This window comes from Sceloporus undulatus, chromosome 4 (assembly GCF_019175285.1).
Source record: "Sceloporus undulatus isolate JIND9_A2432 ecotype Alabama chromosome 4, SceUnd_v1.1, whole genome shotgun sequence".
Classification (NCBI taxonomy): domain Eukaryota; kingdom Metazoa; phylum Chordata; class Lepidosauria; order Squamata; family Phrynosomatidae; genus Sceloporus; species Sceloporus undulatus.
The window spans coordinates 218483604-218500612 of record NC_056525.1 but is presented as its reverse complement, the minus strand read 5'-3'; the positions used below and the strand labels follow the sequence as shown (position 1 = coordinate 218500612).

The following is a 17009-nucleotide window of genomic DNA, read 5'->3' as shown; positions in this document are numbered from 1 at the left end:
CACAATGTGTATTTAGAAGTTCCCTTCATGCATTCAGTGTAGTTTACCTCTAACTAAGGTGGATAAATTGCCAACTACTGTTATTATTCCTGGGAAGACTCAGCAACAATAGCTGTCCTAAAATGTTTCTTGCTGCTTGATAATTTAGTCTGGTTGATAATTCTTAAGCAGACAACCATGTAGAATCTTCCTGTTCCAATTTTGACAGATCATTTCAGAAGGGGCTTGAGCCACACTGTTCCTAGATCCATGGACTGTTATTTACATATTATTTTCCAGTATAGCCTGGCCATTTTATCAATTAATTCTTGTGCTTATGTATCCAAAGTAACTTTTAAGGGCTGCTCATTTCAATGACACCGCATCACAGAGGATAAAGGAGTTGGGAAATAGTCTGACCACTTTTCGGTTGCGCTCTGGTGGAATAGACTCTGCAGTCCACTTCCCAGCATTAGAACTAACAACAAAAGAAATAAATGCCTGCCTGCTTGCCAATGAATTTATTTTGCTAGCACTGGTATTACTCTCTTTCTCTCCCTCTCCCTTGCATGCCTGCTTCCGTCCAGCTGAGGGCTGCCTGTTGAAGGGACAGGCCAAGGACGTCACGGAAAAGCCCTGTCTCTGATCAGATGGGCTTAATATAAACCAGGTTTGCTGAGAAAGAATTAGAGAGGCAGAGGCAGTCCCTGAGAGGAAGAAGGATTTTCTGTGGGAGACTGGTTCAAGATTCACCAACTCTCTGAGAACTAGGGAGTCCAGTGTGATTGGAACAGAACCTTCTAAAAGACAGCAAGGTAGTATTGGTGTAACAAGTGATCATCTGACTGCTTTTCTTTAGCATCCTAGGCGTAGAAATGGCTAGGGGGAAATGAACAGTATGAAAAGAGAGTTTGATGTTTCCACCAGATCTAACTTTATTTTTTTGATAGACTATGAAGCATTGCAGCATCATTAAGTAGTACGCAGAAGCAAACAGCAAAGTCTGTACCAAGTGAATTATGAAAGGAATGCCAGTGTTTCTTCTGTCTACATTATCTAGAGGCAGGATGTAATAGTATGAGCAAGTATCACTTATATAGAGATGAGTTTTGTACCTGCTGAGTCTCCCTTATCTGATTGGTACTAGAAGTGTTTTGGATTTTTTTATTTTGCATATATATGATTGAGATATCTAGGAAATGGGACAAAAGTCTAAACATAAAATTCATTTTTATTTTATATACACCTTATATGCATAGCCTGAAGGTAATTGTATACAATATTTTAATGAATTTTGTGCATGAAACAAAGTTTGTGCACATTGAACCATCAGAAAGCAAAGCTGTCACTAACTCAGCCACCCATATGGACAATTTTGGATTTTGGAGTATTTCAGATTTTGGAATTCAGGATAAGAGAGACTCAATCTGTATCATCCATAGCTATGTGCAGAGTGGGAAAAGATTTGTCTCATTTTGTACAGGAGACTGTATTGTCGTCTCTGAGAATTGCATTGCATCTCTTTGCTCAAAAGACAGTTGAAGCTGATGTTTCTGCTGGCACAGTGACAAAAGACACAGAGAAATGCATGTCTTTATTTGAAATGATCTAAGGTGGAATTTGCTGCTTTCCTTTGCAATGTATTTGTTTCAAAATTGGTTTGAAGCTCCTTTGTGAACTTTTTATTTTCTGAATGATAAAAAGTTTTGAAAAACTTGCTAATCCTAATGTGTTAACTTTGAAAATGGCCCTCAGATCTCTCTCCCCACCCCATTTGGTAAATGTTTTGTTTGTTAGGTAGAGAGATGGGAGGTGAACTGAGAAAGTTCAGGCTTAAACATGAATAAGCAAAATGTCTAAATAACTGTCAGGGTGGGAGCTGGAGAGCATCAAAGCAACTTTCCTAAAAATGGTAGCTGCAGATGATACAGGCCACCAGGAATGACCTCACAACATTACCTCCCACCAGTGACAAATAATTCTTCCCAGAAGGCGTAATTACAACCCATCTTTAGACATGGGGAAAGGACCCAGCCCACTCACTGCTTTTAAGATGAATGAGGACCTTTCCAGGTGATTGCCTTCTCTTACCTAATAGCATCTTTTACATTTTCTCTTTTGGAGTGTTTCCTTCTCCTCTTTAGGAGACTTCTTTTCATACTTGATCCTTTTAAGGAGCTGGAAATAAGGGACTTGAGTATGCAATGCTAACTAAAAGCATGAAAAAACCAAAGGGTATTTTCTACAGGTAATATGAGTCTGACAGTACCCCAGAACAGAACGTTAATCACCCTCAAATGCAAAGCTTGTAGTCCAAATATGTAATTTTTGTTAAAGGCTTTGGGGTCTAATAATTTCATCTGAATCTGTAAATGCACATGAGTTGTTTTTTTCAGTCTGTGTACTTTAAAATTTAATTGTATCCCTCCCTGAAATCCTGTCACATAGGATGGGATATAAATGTATAATAAAAGCTACTTTCCCAAGCTCTGCACTTGTGGACAATCAATGTTTTACTGCAGAAGTTTTGTAGTCCAGAGATTCTGGGAGATGTAATCCAAAAAAGTGTGTGTGTGTGTGTGTGTGTGTGTGTGTGTGTCTGTGTGTCTGTGTCTGTGTCTTCACAAATCACATGTTGAGAGGACATGTCTACAAGGATATGCAGCTTTGGCACAGTCTGTTGTGAGCTGTAAGACCTAAAGAGAAACCAGAGAATATATCTCTACTATAGCAATTTAGTGATCATTTAATTGCCATGGCTCTATCTTGTAGTTTGGTGGGGGTACTTAGACTTTTTCACCAGAAACTCTAATGCTGTAGTTCAGGGGAGTTTAGGTCTTTAGCAGGGATTTCCAAGGATGTTACCAACCTAAATTCTAGGATTCCATAGGATGAAGCCATGGGAATTAACATGCTATCGAATTCCAGTGTGGATACACCACAAACTTGAAAAGAATTGTGCCTTCACTAGAGGTACTTTTCTCAGTTTGTGGCCTGTTTTCCTAGTTGCACCATTGGGAAATGTCTGCTGAGATTTCAAGATGTCATGAACATGCAAGATAAGGTTGTCAAACATTCACTGCATTATGGCATGAGTAACATTCATTATTCTGTGGTTCTTTTTTAAAACCAGGATAGGGGGGACAAAAGCCATGACTCTGAACAATGTCACAATGCGTCGCAGCAGCAGTGCCTTGCAACCTCAGCAGCAGCGCTGGAGCATCCCAGCAGACACGAGGCACTTGATGGTCCAGAAAGACCCTCGTGAGTCCAACCGACATAAAAGGTACACCATCAACCCCGAAGAGTATTACCGAAGAAGCTGGTCCTCGGAGTCTTCTGATTCTGTCATCTCCTCTGAATCAGGAAATAGCTACTACCGAGTGGTCCTCATCGGGGATCAAGGAGTCGGCAAAACAACCATCGCCAACATCTTTGCAGGTGTTCACGATAGTTTGGACAGTGACTGCGAAGTTCTAGGAGGTAGGTCATTTGGTTCCACCCTGCCAAGGTTTATTTAAAACGTCTTGCATAAGCAGTGATTAGTGTTAAATACTGTAATAGAGAAGGGCATATGCTGGGAGCTTCTGGCACAGAGGTGAGAAGGAATCCCTTGGAAGTGTTCGGAAAACAACCTGCTCTCTTGATCCCTGTCCCTCATGGTTAGCGGCCCAGGGGGGACCGGTGGTAACCACATTGTTACGCCGGATTATCAACACCTCTCTCAGGGATGGGTGATTTCCATCGGATCTTAAATTGGCCATCGTAAGACCGATCCTAAAAAAGCCCTCCCTTGACCCCCTGGTACATAATAATTATCGGCCTGTTTCGCTGCTACCATTTTTGGGGAAGGTGATCGAGAGGGCGGTTGCGCTCCAGCTTCAGACGGTCTTGGATGAAACGGATTATCTGGATCCATTTCAAACTGGCTTCCGGGCGGGTCACGGGGTTGAGACGGCCATGGTCGCCTTGGTCGATGATCTCCGTCTGAGTGCTGACCGGGGAAGCGTGTCCCTGTTGGTGCTCTTGGACATCTCAGCGGCTTTCGATACCATAGACCATGGTATCCTTCTGGGACGCCTGGCTGAGGTGGGAATCGGGGGCACTGCGCTCCAGTGGTTCCGGTCCTACCTCTCTGGGAGGTCCCAGATGGTGCAGCTGGGAGACGTGTGCTCCAGCGAGCGGGCCCTTAAAACTGGGGTCCCTCAAGGAGCCATTCTGTCTCCCATGCTATTTAACATTTACATGAAACCGCTGGGAGAGATCATCCGGAGACATGGGGCGCGGGGTTATCAGTACGCTGATGACACCCAGATTATTTTCTCTATGTCTCCGACTGATGCAGTGACCGGGGATGGCGTCTCTCCTCTCGTGGCCTGTCTGGAGTCAGTAATGGGCTGGATGAGGAAAAACCGACTCAAACTGAATCCAGAGAAAACGGAGGTACTAGTGATAGGTTCCCCCGGTCCGGGAATGGCGGTGGTTCCACCTGTCCTGAACGGGGTCACGCTCCCGGTGAAGGACTCCGTGCGCAGTTTGGGGGTGCTTCTTGATTCGTCGCTTCATCTGACTGCTCAGGTGAATGCGACGGTCAAGAGCACTTGTTATCAGCTCCGGCTGATTCGCCAGCTGCGCCCATACCTGGACCGGAGGGACCTAGAAACTGTGGTACACGCTCTGGTAACTTCGAGACTGGACTTCTGCAATGTACTCTACATGGGGCAACCCTTATACCAAACTCGGAAGCTTCAAATGGTACAGAATATGGCAGCCCGGCTGGTCACTGGCGTATCCAGGACCAGCCACATAACACCTGTACTTAAAGACCTTCACTGGCTGCCCATCCGCTTCCGAGCTCAATATAAGGCGTTGGTTATTACCTACAAAGCCCTAAATGGCTTGGGCCCAGGATACCTAAAGGACCGCCTCTCCCCATACAATCCGCCTCGCACCCTCAGAACATCTGGGCAGCAATTGCTGAAGGTGCCTGGGGCTAGGTTAGCTTCTACTTCTAGAAGGGCCTTTTCTACAGCTGCCCCAGCCCTTTGGAACACGCTGCCCACCGAGCTCCGCTCATCTACTACCCTGGCCCAATTTAGGAAGGATCTCAAGACCTTCCTATTTAAGCAGGCATTCCCCGATTAAGATCCTGTGGGCCTCCCCTCCTCTTCCGTGGCCATGAGGACGGGCTATGGGGCTTTTATTGCTGTTTTTATTTTGTATATTGATGTTTATGCGCTTTTAACTTTGTATTTGTATGCACCTGTTGCACTGTTGTAAGCCGCCCTGATCTTCTTGGAAGGGCGGGATAGAAATAAAGATTTTATTTATTATTATTTATTATTACTAGTCTTTGGGATCATTTTAGCATGTGGTTGCCTTTCATAACGTCACACTGGGATGGTAGTAAGCAGATCAAATAGGTCAGATATTTTACTGTAAGAGTTTTAATTGCAGTGCCAAGCAATGATGACGTGAGAGATGGTGTTTTGGCAAATAAACAAAAGCAACCCCTATTTGGATTGGGGGAAGACGGCCACAATTTTTATTAGTTACAGCTGCATAGGCCTGGCCCAGATGAAATTCATAACCTTCAACATTTCACAGATGAAAAGAAGGATATGTGCTGCAAAGCAACATCAATGTGTGGTCAAGATGACAAAAGTTAAAAGGACGAAACTGTGAAAATTTAAAAGCAGATGAAAAAGTGGGATGACAAAGGATTAATTGAGACTGTCTCTGCCAATTTGGGACAGTTTGACTATGAGGATCTGATCTAAGCACCTGATGACCCACTTGTTGCAGGTAGTATGTCCAGTAACCCCATCTGTGTGCTGGGAACTGCTGGAATGAAGGAAATGGGAAGGCACAGAGATGAATACCTCTGTGTGGATTGCCTGTGTGGATCGCCTATTATCTGGGTGTGAGGTTGGGTCCCTTGCCTACACGTTTCACATCACCCATGTTGCTTTATCACTGAAATCCCTTAAGGGAAACCCACTTGGGCATGACAGCTCGCAGGCCTGTCTGCCAAAAAAACAGATCCAATCCCATGCCAAATGTCCCCTGAAGTTGTGACAATTGCAATGGTAGGAACAAGCAAAGTGAATGAGGATGGGATCAATGTCAACAATGGACTGAAGCTCTGCTGGCCAGTAGTGTGCTTCAGAGAAGGCATGCCTCTGAAAAATAGTGCCAATTCAGAATGGCAGCCAAAAGCCCCCCAAAACCACATGGCACCCTGGGAAGGAGAAAATAATGGCCGTTACAGAAAATGGTGCCAAAATGTAAGTGGTCGAAGGAAGCAGGGATGCTCATTTTATTAATTACACCTTTCTTCCAAGGAGCTCAAGGCAGTATATGTGATTGTCGTCTACTCAAACAACATACAGCATGGAAAAGTTGCTTTCTTTTTCTTTTCTTTATATTATAACTGTAAACGCCTGCATGACCAGTGTCCACATTGGCTGGGGATTGTGGGAGATGCAATAAAAATGGAAATTTTCCAATTTTTTCCTTACCAAGAAGCATTAGTAGTGTTTGTTGTTCATTCACTGGTAACCTATCAGGAATAAAAGCTACAAATCTTATAATTCAGCTGCACAAATTGGAGAGGGAAGGATGGATGTTTGATTGTTCCAAGAGTTTTCTTAACTGCTGATTAAAACTGGAACTTTGGATTGTAGTTACTCTTTAAGCTAATAGGTATTAGGCATCTTTTGCTTTGTTATGTGGTAGGAGAATGGTGGGATGGAAGCAGGAGAAGCAGATGTCCAAGAAGTTAGGTCCAAGATGTCTCATACTAGCATCCTCACCTTGAAGAAGAATATCTGTGTTACATTGGGGTTGTGTATGCAACAGAGAGATTGATTGGGTGAATTTTCTCAACATCATATACAGTTTACTGATTCCAAGGACTGTTACAGACTGCCAAAATAAAGCTGCTTCGGGTCTCTCTGGAGATATGCTATTTAAATGATGCATGGGTCCTAAGAGTCCGGAGGTCATGCAAAAGCCACACTACATTCCTAAGCACTGGAGTGCAGCTTTGGTGCAGCTTCCGGATTCTTAGGATGCATGCATCATTTAAATAGCATGCCTCGAAAGAGACCCAAAGCAGCTTTATTTTGGCAGTCTGTAACAGGCCCAAGTTTGGAGAGGTACCATACCCTTCAAATATCCTGATTTAGTTGGTATGGTCCCAATCAATCCTTTATCATTCCACTTTTTAATTTGAGTTTAAAATGTGCCATTTTCCCCCTCCTCCCACTTTTCCTTTGTGTCCTCAGCATATTTCCATTGCTGCAAACCAAGTCCAAAGTGCAAAAGTAGTTTGCGCTCAGTTAATTCAGCAGTGAGAGAGAGAAGAGGCAGGGGCAGAATCCTGCCCTTTCTTGAAGACAAAGGAAAACTGCTGTAGTCTTGCCAAGCTCTCATATTCTTCCTCATTAATAACTTTTGTCATCTTGACCGCACTCTGATGTTGCTTGGCCACACTCTCCCCATTTTTCATCTGTGAAATCTTGGAGAGCATGGGAGAGTTTCTGTGTTTATGCAAACAAAATGACACCACTCACATATATAAGAGGGAGAAGACATCAGTAGGCTTGGGGGAACTCCTGTGTTTACAATGCTGGGTGGGGGAGCAAACATTTTTGCCTCCCCCCAGCGCCCCCTGCAGGCCTCGCTGTTCCATTTAGACACACAAGAAGTGGGCAGCGTTTGGGCAACTTGTCAATCTTTCTTTGCTGCTAGGTTTTTCCTTTTTTTAAAAGATGGGACATTTTGGGGTGCGAGTAATCCAAACTGCCAGATTTGTGAGTGCTTTGAAGCCATTTCGACCTGTTTGGGGATGAGAAAAAAAAATCTGAAAAGCAGTACTTTTTTTTGTAAAGATCACCTTGAGTTCCACTTTTGGGAACAAATAAAGATGATGGTGACAATAAAAAGTAGCCTGAGTTCGAATCCTCAGTCAGTCATGGAAACCCACTGGGTGACCTTGGGCAAGTCCCACTCCCTCAGTCTCCAAGGAAGGCAATGGTAAACCACCTCTGAACAAATCCTGCCAAGAAAACCCCACAACTGGTTCACCTTAGAGTCTCCATAAGTCAAAAACAACTTGAAGACACAGAACAAGCATAACATTACTGTAGTACAGTCAGCCCTTCATATCCCTGGATTTTTTATCCACAGATTCAAGTATCCATAACTTGAAAGTATTTAAAAGAGATATACATTCTCAAAAGCAAACCTTATTTTTGCCATTTAAGGACACCAGTTTACTATGCCATTGTATTTAACGGGACTTAATCATCCATGGACTTCAATATTTATGGAGGGTCCTGAAACCAAACCCCAGTGGATACTAAGAGCCCACTGTAGCTACAGTGTATTGTGAAGTGTTAACAACAAGGGTAGAGAGTTGGGTGCAAAAGTGATAGGTTCACTTTAGGGTTACCATAAGTTGGAAATTACTTGTAGATGTGCACAACAACAACAGCAATAGGAATATTGGTGGTTGGGTCCTAGTGAGTTCAGGGGCAAGAGAATTGGCATTTAGGACCAATATGTATCAAATATATGGCATCTTATGATGCTTCATACAGGCTACTAACATTATCTAAATTAAACCCCCGTTTTAGGCCATAATCTTTTCCCTAAAGTTGCAAAAAGTGACTAGCAAGTACAGCAATGGATAGCCATATCTGGTGTTTTCACACATTTATTTTGTTTAGGGAAAGGCTCTATCTTGTGTTAGGAAGAGTTACTGCCAATTTATCTTCCCATGTGGTAATTTCCAGCCTCCTTCTGAAAAATGTGGGGCCTCTGTGCACTTTTGCCCTGGGATAAAGCTGTTTGATTTGAATTGCTTGTAGCAGTAATGTGTGCTCATCCACAAACTGAGTAAAAACAAATATTTTCCATTACTAAGCCTAGCTGGAGTCTGTATGTCTGTCTGCAGCTCCCATGAGGTCAAATGTTCAGTATTTGGCTTATTTCTATGGGTCCTCCTCTTCCCTAACATAACACCAACCAAAAATAAGAAAAGAAAAAAGTGACGTATGATCATTTGTCTTAAAGACTTCATTGTTTCTATTGTGGAAATTATGTGATCATATAGCTTATGGAAATTATAATAACTCTGCCAGAGCCTGCAGTCTGAATGACAGATACAACAAGATTGTATATGAGATCTCTATCCCAACCGTTCAAGATGAAAACTAATGGGGGGGGGGGGGGGACCAGAAATTCTTCCTAGCTCTTTGTGTAGGAGTCAGTGAAGGCAGGCAATGCAAAGGAAAGAACAGACATGAAAAACATCATATATTAGCATTACCCATGCTGTTCATCGAAGCCACAAAGCTGTGGATTTATTTCATCTGGCTTCTACCGAGAGAGCATTTGAAATAGAAATGTAAACAAACAAACAAACAAACAATAAATAAATAAATAAAAATCTTGATTATAAAAATATATATTTGTATCATAGGAGGTTCAAAATAGGAAATAGAGTAACTTTCATCAAAGCAACATTAGTCTGATACAGAAGAATTTAAGCATTAAGGTTTCATAGAACAGTCTCACTGGAATGTATTCTATGAAATGCCAAAGCTTAAATATTGAGTAGAAGAACAGGAATGTGATCTGTGACATTCAAAAGCTTGCCTACTCCTTAGATATACATATGCACATGATAGGGTTCTGTATACCAGCTCTGCTCCAAATACCTATGATCTCTCTGCTTTGAGTGGGGAGGTCTGCAAGGGACATCAAATCAGAACCTGAAAAAGTTACTTTTTTGGACTACAACTCTCAGAATTCCCTATCTACTATGGCCACTAGGAAGTTGTTCTAAAAAGTAATCTTTCCAAGCTCTGCTTCTATTTGTGTATGCTTGAATGGGAAGTGATTGTGAATTCTTCATCAAAGTTCCTGATAGTGAAAATGGTTATTATACTTGCAAAATTCAAAGGCATACGAGTCAGAACTTACTAGATACTTTACTGTTCAACATGGGTGGTCAGAGATTTGGGAGTGAGTCCACTGTATGGAAAATGTTGGGGCCAGGACATTGTACACATCTCCAGGTTTCTTAGCCATGCTCATATGCCCTGTTCTATAACAGTGTTTTATGCCTGAACATAACTTATTTGGACATTAGCTGATTTTTAAAACAGGGCTAATATATTTATTATAGGACCAATATGGCTTCCAACTGAGTTATACAGCCATAAAGCCTATCATCTCTGTCTGAAACAGAATTCTGTGTAGACCAACCCATGTTTCTATCAATTTTAGCCTCTTAATTACTAGGATGAAAAGGGGGAAATATTACTGACCCTGCTTTTTCCACCTTCTCTTTTCTAGAAGACACATATGAACGAACCTTACTGGTAGATGGTGAAAGTGCAACAGTCATACTCATTGACATGTGGGAAAATAAGGTAACGTACAAGGTCACTATCCCCTTATCAAATGTTACTTTGGGAGGTTGACTTTCAAGGATTATCAATCTATATAGATAGAGAGATAGATCCAAAGACCTAAGAAGTGTGTATACAAGTATCTATGGCCCGATTTAGATGGGCCTTTGTGCCGCCCCCATCACATGCTAGGGGTTGGCCAAGGATGCAGCGTCCATACCGGCCTCAACCCTAGCACGTGATGGGGGCGTCAAAATGGCAGTGCCCTGTACACATGGGCGCCACCATTTTGACATGACAGACGCATAGCACCCGCATGTCCTGTGGTGCTGGCAACGTGACGAGTGCGCCATTTGCACACTCGGGCATCGCAAGTGCGACGCAAAAAGAACCCGCTTTTTGCAGGTTCTTTTTCCGCCACAGGGAAGCCTCGCCGTATGGCAGCTGAGGCTTCCCGCCGGCGGAAATGGAGGTGGCGGCAGACTGCCCTTTTTGGGTGGTCTGTATCCCACCATAATCTAAATGTATATCTGTATCTATAGAACTAGATCTATCTATCTATCTATCTATCTATCTATCTATCTGCTATATTTTAAGCTGCGTTGAGAAATGGTAAGGCAGGTTTGAAATACCACATTAACTGTTTTTGTGCTTTTGCAAATTAAAAAGCACCTCAATTCTGTAGCATATAAAGCTGAGAATGCTGACACGTCTTACTTTGGGCAGGAGGGAGGTTTCATGAAAGCATCTGATGATGCTTTCTAATGTGTCCGGGATACAATTTCTTCCCCTGGAATTCGCCATCAGCTACACATCTCTCCCTCCCCAAATTGCCTCATTTTGGCAGCAACAGCAAGACGGCAAGAGACCCTTTAAACAAGTATTCCATGAAAGGTTTATGCTCTTTGCCACTGAAATTCAGCAGTATGACTTCCCACCAAATTTCAGTGGCATGATCTGGGTTAAGGGGTTGCAAAAAGAGCTTGGGGGGATGCATATGGTGCACAGCTACAAGTTGTCTGCCTTTATGTTGTCACACTTGGTGCCCCGTAAGGAACCTAATTCCTTTGAACTGAGTTTCAGAGATCCTGCTTTCTGTTTCCTCCATATGGGAGATTCAGCAGATGGGGACACACTGTGCTAATATAACAGCGTTACATTTTAAAGAGAAAAAGAACAGTGGAAAAACTCATGATGGAATCTTTTCAGTACTTCAGCAATCGGGCCAAAATCTAGTTAACTTTGGCTACATCTGCACTGCAGTTTGACACCACTTTAATTGTCATGGCTCAATGCTATGGAATTCTGGGAATTGTAGTTTGTTGTGCCAGCAGAGTTCTTTGACAGAGAAAGCTAAATGTCTCACAAAATTATAATTCCTAGAATTCCATAACTCTGAGCTATGACAGTTAAAGCGGTGCCAAACTGCAGTGTAGTTGCAGCCTTTATGGGCCAAAATAGATGGTTACTTGTTCTGTAATGAAAGTTAGTGATTTTTAAAATCAATGTGATTTTTAAAGGAGTGCATCAGGAGTCACCTCTACATTTCTCTGAGTGTGTTCAGGGTGTGTGTGTGTGTGTGTGTTTGTGTGTCAAAGTACAGTGCAGGACAGAATTATATCATCCATTGTCCTAAGACAGGTCTATCCATTGTCCTTAGACTCATGACAGTTAACAGTAATACTTGCCAAACATTATATTAAATTCTGATGTTAGCAGATGTTCTACCAGTCCTATCAATTACTGGACTTCCTGTGAGAAAGGTTATCAGTGTTGCTCAGTCTGTGTGCCAGGATCATCAAATAGGGGTGTTGCCAGATGTAGCAGCTAGCAGCTGAAAAACTGGGGATTAGTATATAAACTGTTTTACCCACCATCTCCAGAAATTGAAAATAGCAGCTTCTCAGTACTTTGCCAGACCTTACCAGAATTGATGATGTTTCTTTCATCATGTAAAAGTAACAGACATATATCTCCCTACAAACATCTGAATACAGAACTGACATAATACAGTGGATTGAATGTTAGACTAAGACTCTGGGAGGCCAGGGTTCAAATTCCTGCTCAGCCAGGGAAACTCAATGAGTCACATTCTCTCAGCCTAAGAGATAATGGCAATGGCAAACCTCCTTTGAACAAATCTTGTCAAGAAAACCTATGAAATTGTTGCAATAAGAGGTCAACTTGACAGCACATAACAACAAAACCTGTGACTAGTGATTGTGGCATGTATGCCTGTATGTGTAGTCTCAGCTACAGGCTTTATGTTTAACATGCACAGAAGGAATAAGCTACCTATTGCAAGAAGAACTGAAAACAAGACAATGAAGCTAGAATAGTGAAATGCAAACATCCCAACACATGTATGTCACAAAAAAAACCTCCTTTTACCATTTCAGCTCATTGTTCCAACTAACTTGGGACTGTCTGCCAATCCAGGGTTTCAGAACGGGCTCATTTACAACTCTAACTGAAGATGCCAGAGACTGAACTTATTGCTTTTGGTATCCACACAAAGGACATGTAGCCCTTTCCAAACGGTTATGCCTTATATGTATACACCCCACATCATCATCATTATTACATTTATATCCTACTTTCTATCCAAAATTGGGACTGAAAGCAGCTCACAGTTCAAAAGAACAATGCAATTAAAATATACAAAAAAATGAGCATTGAAACAGAATTAAACTATGTCAATATTAAAACAAATCACAAATAAATTAGTAATGTGCAATTAAAAAAGATAAATGCCCTTAAGAAACAGTTATTCAGACATTACACCACCCCCTACTTATATTGCATCTTCTGATGGATTTTATTAGTAAACCAGTTTAGAAGTTATGATGGCTTGGAAGCACCATATAATTATAATTAATTAATTAGTTAAAATAGCAGAAGCATTGCTGGGTGTTTGGATTTAAGGAAAACAAGAGGCCGAGGTTACACATAGTTTTGAGTGCCTCTTTAATCTGTGGTCTCATAATGCAGTACTCTGACTAATGGCAGCTGATGGTTCCCATGTTAGCGGGATTGTGAATCCACTCCAGATTTCATACAGACTTTAAGGAACTTTCCAATGTGCTGGATCCTTTCCCCAATGAGGTTCAGCACTTTGGATTAAAATGTCTGGATTAAAACCTGAAGTGAATTCACTGCTCTCGTGAATTCACTTGCTCTGACTGTAATAAGCATGAACTATGTACAAAAAGTGTGAACTATGTTTGTTGGTGGTGTGTGCCTTCAAATTATTTCCGACTTTTGACACCCCAAGGTGAATCTGTCATAGGGTTTTCTGGGGCGGAGAGTATATGACTCCCCTAAGTTCACCCATTGGGTTTCCAGGGCTGAGTGCTGAATCAAACTCTGATCCCCAGAGTTGTATTTCAAAGTGCACACCACTACATCAAACTAGTTCTCATGATCTACATACTGTACTGAAACATATTTCAATATGGTGTATTAATACTATCTTTGTTTTTCTGGAAGACAGTGATTTCTAAATAAGAAATCCAGAATTTGCTGACCTGGAATGCAATCCTTTTTTTAAAACAGGGTGAACATGGATGGCTCCAAGAACACTGCATGCAAGTTGGAGATGCATATTTGATTGTCTATTCCATCACAGATCGTGCAAGCTTTGAGAGAGCATCAGAACTCAGAATACAGCTACGCAGGGCACGCCAAACAGAAGACATTCCAATTATTTTAGTAGGCAACAAAAGTGACCTAGTCAGGTGCCGGGAAGTCTCTGTTTCAGGTAGGAGCCTTTGGATGGTAATTGATGGCAATGTTGCTTGGGCTTCTTTTGGAACTTGGAACAAAGTTCCAAGGGGATAGCATAGCTCTCGGAATCTGTGGAGGAGTCTGAGAATTTGAGCCCATAAAATAACTTTTCTAACTTTTCTACAGTCCACTATTTTGCTATCATTCCTGCTCAGAGGTTTTGTAATCTTGGCAATAACAAACAAACAAACAAACAAAAAAAAAACAAAGCTGTGTTATGTTGATAAAAACAGAACAAAATCCAAAACTCACTGGCAGGATATTCCTTTAGTTCACAAAAGAACAATAGTCACTTATAGGAAGCAGCTATGTATTGTGACATGAATGTTTTTTCTAATGATTCCTAATGATTAAAAAAGTAGAAAATGTTAGACAGAAAATCAAGTGCAAAGTGTTAGTTTTGAGGCACAGGGAATCTTTTATAAGCATCCACAAAGGCATTTTGTGCTCACATCTAATGTTGCATGGTGTCAGGAAAAATCAAGTGTTCTCTTTTCTCCTGTGTCATCTTTGTAACTGGCAGAAACAGACTAAATTATGCAGAACAAGGACACAACCTCACATTATCTACAGTGTGGGCAGGGTGGAGTACAGTACATCTGGAGAATGCCAGGTTGGGGAACACTGGTATAATGTCTTGATGCACAGGATTGGAGTTGGTAGTTCACTGGTTGTGTCACTACCATTTCTTTGTTTCTGTGAATCACTATCACATTTGTCTTTCATTTTCTAAAGAGCATACATTTTCCAGGTAGTATACTAACTTGTATCCCATTGAACATTTTGCAGAAGGCAGAGCCTGTGCTGTCGTGTTTGACTGCAAGTTCATTGAGACCTCAGCAGCTGTCCAGCATAATGTGAAGGAGCTGTTTGAAGGCATTGTGCGTCAAGTGCGGCTAAGAAGAGACAGTAAGGAGAAGAATGAAAAAAGGCTGGCATATCAAAAGAGGAGAGAAAGCATCCCTAAGAAAGCCAGGCGATTCTGGGGCAAAATTGTAGCCAAGAAGAACAAGAACATGGCCTTCAAACTGAAATCCAAGTCTTGCCATGATCTCTCTGTCCTTTAGAAACATTAGACTCTCCTAGACATTATCCTTCATGAACACTATTCAACTCCATTTTGAACAATACATCAGTCTATATTAGATTGATCAATATGAAATGTAAGTTTGACTTGGATTCACAACTGTGATTATTGTGACAAAATGTGCCAGCAATAAGCACAGTCTAATGCATGCATGGGAAAAGAAATGCCATTTATACTTTTTGTTTTGTTTTATTTCGTTTGTTTAAGAGTGTGAATGTGTTGAGTGTGGGAGAGAACTTTTGTCTTACCTGATACACAAGAACATTCCAAATGTAAGTGTGTCCACAAAAACACAAACTGTTTCCCTTGTTGCCTTTTCTACAGTCCAGAAAGCATTGTTTGGAAAATGGATGGTGTTTTCATCCTTATTTCTTGCTTATTCTTCTATAAGCCAAGGAAAGGGAACTGATAGAGATGCCTTCTTCCTCATGAACCAGATGATTTTTGTAAGTGCCAACAGCTGAAAATCTTTCTTACAATATCGTTTTTTCCAATGACCAAGTGAAAACTATCAACAGCATTCAGATAATCAAGTGTTTGGATAAATGGAAACACTGCATACAACACTCAGGGTAGGTGATTGGTATTTTTAGTTTATTAGTGGATGAAGATGCATAGAAGAATTCTTTGTTTATATCTTCAGACATCCAATTATCTTAACAACTAGAGGCCATGCTAGCCAAGAGACTCTGAGAGTTGTAGTCAAAAGGTAACATTTCCAAGATGGGTTCAAAACACAGGGCTGGATTCAGAGGTCTGCTAGTGCTAGTGGGACTGGGATGGATGGTGATAATCCTAGTTCACTTTTCCCCTCAGCCCCCTTTCATCTAGCAAATCATTGTGGAATCTCTGTCCCTCCAGATGTTTTAGACTTTAGCTCCCAGAAGCTCTAATTAATACTGATAATAATATGGAATAGTGGGAGTTGTAGTCTAAGGCATCAGGAGAGCAAAAAGTCAAGTGTTAACCCAGTGCATAGTTATAGGAAGCAACTCTGTATTGCGACTTTCTGAATATTTTCTTGGTGATTTAAAAAAAGCAGAAAATGTAAGAAAGAAAATCAAGTGCAAAATGCCAATTTTGAGGCACGGGGGGGAATCTTTTATATAACAATCCACAAAGACATTTTATGCTCAGATCTAATGTTTGTATTATGCAATAACTGTTTGTATTTATTATCTTTTAAGTATTAATTGTATTTTTAATGGGTCAACTGTAGAAAAGGGTGGGGGCAGGGGAGAAGTAGTCTTGAAATATATTTATTAAGTGATTTCCTAAAAAATGTTGATTTTATTACTGTTTTCTATATAATATCTTTTGGATTAAGCAACATTTTATTTACATGCCTTGTAATAAATCAATAAAAGGTTTCATTACCTTTGAACCTGACATTAAATTTCAAACATTTGTCCTTTTGATGGCTTGATGAAAGTTTCAACAGTTTTCTAAATCTGAATTAATGTTTCTCGCTTATGAAAATTCAAAACATCTTTGAATGTTTGTACACATGCATCACCAGGGGGGATTTGGGGGGATTATGTCACGTGTCACAATGCTGTCCTTCTCTGACTGGCTGATGTGCTTTGTTTACAATAGCAGAGGGATATGGAGTTATCAGTGAAAACAGGAGTGGCCAAAAGAGGAAAATATCTATGTGTCCCAATTGGTTTTTCTATGGTTTCAAAGCCAACATTTTAAACTGGTTGATTCCTTTAGCAGAGAATAAGACAGAG

General features: G+C 41.2%; 1 protein-coding gene across 1 annotated transcript; it reads left to right on the top strand.

The window, feature by feature from the left end:
• The first annotated feature begins 668 nt into the window (after positions 1-668).
• Positions 669-16660, top strand: GEM (GTP binding protein overexpressed in skeletal muscle). The gene is made up of 5 exons (XM_042463830.1): positions 669-794; positions 3113-3462; positions 10348-10424; positions 13959-14163; positions 14979-16660. The coding sequence occupies exons 2-5, from the start codon at positions 3132-3134 to the stop codon at positions 15254-15256; spliced, it is 891 nt and encodes a 296-aa protein (XP_042319764.1). The 5' UTR covers positions 669-794; positions 3113-3131; the 3' UTR covers positions 15257-16660.
• Positions 16661-17009: the final 349 nt, after the last annotated feature.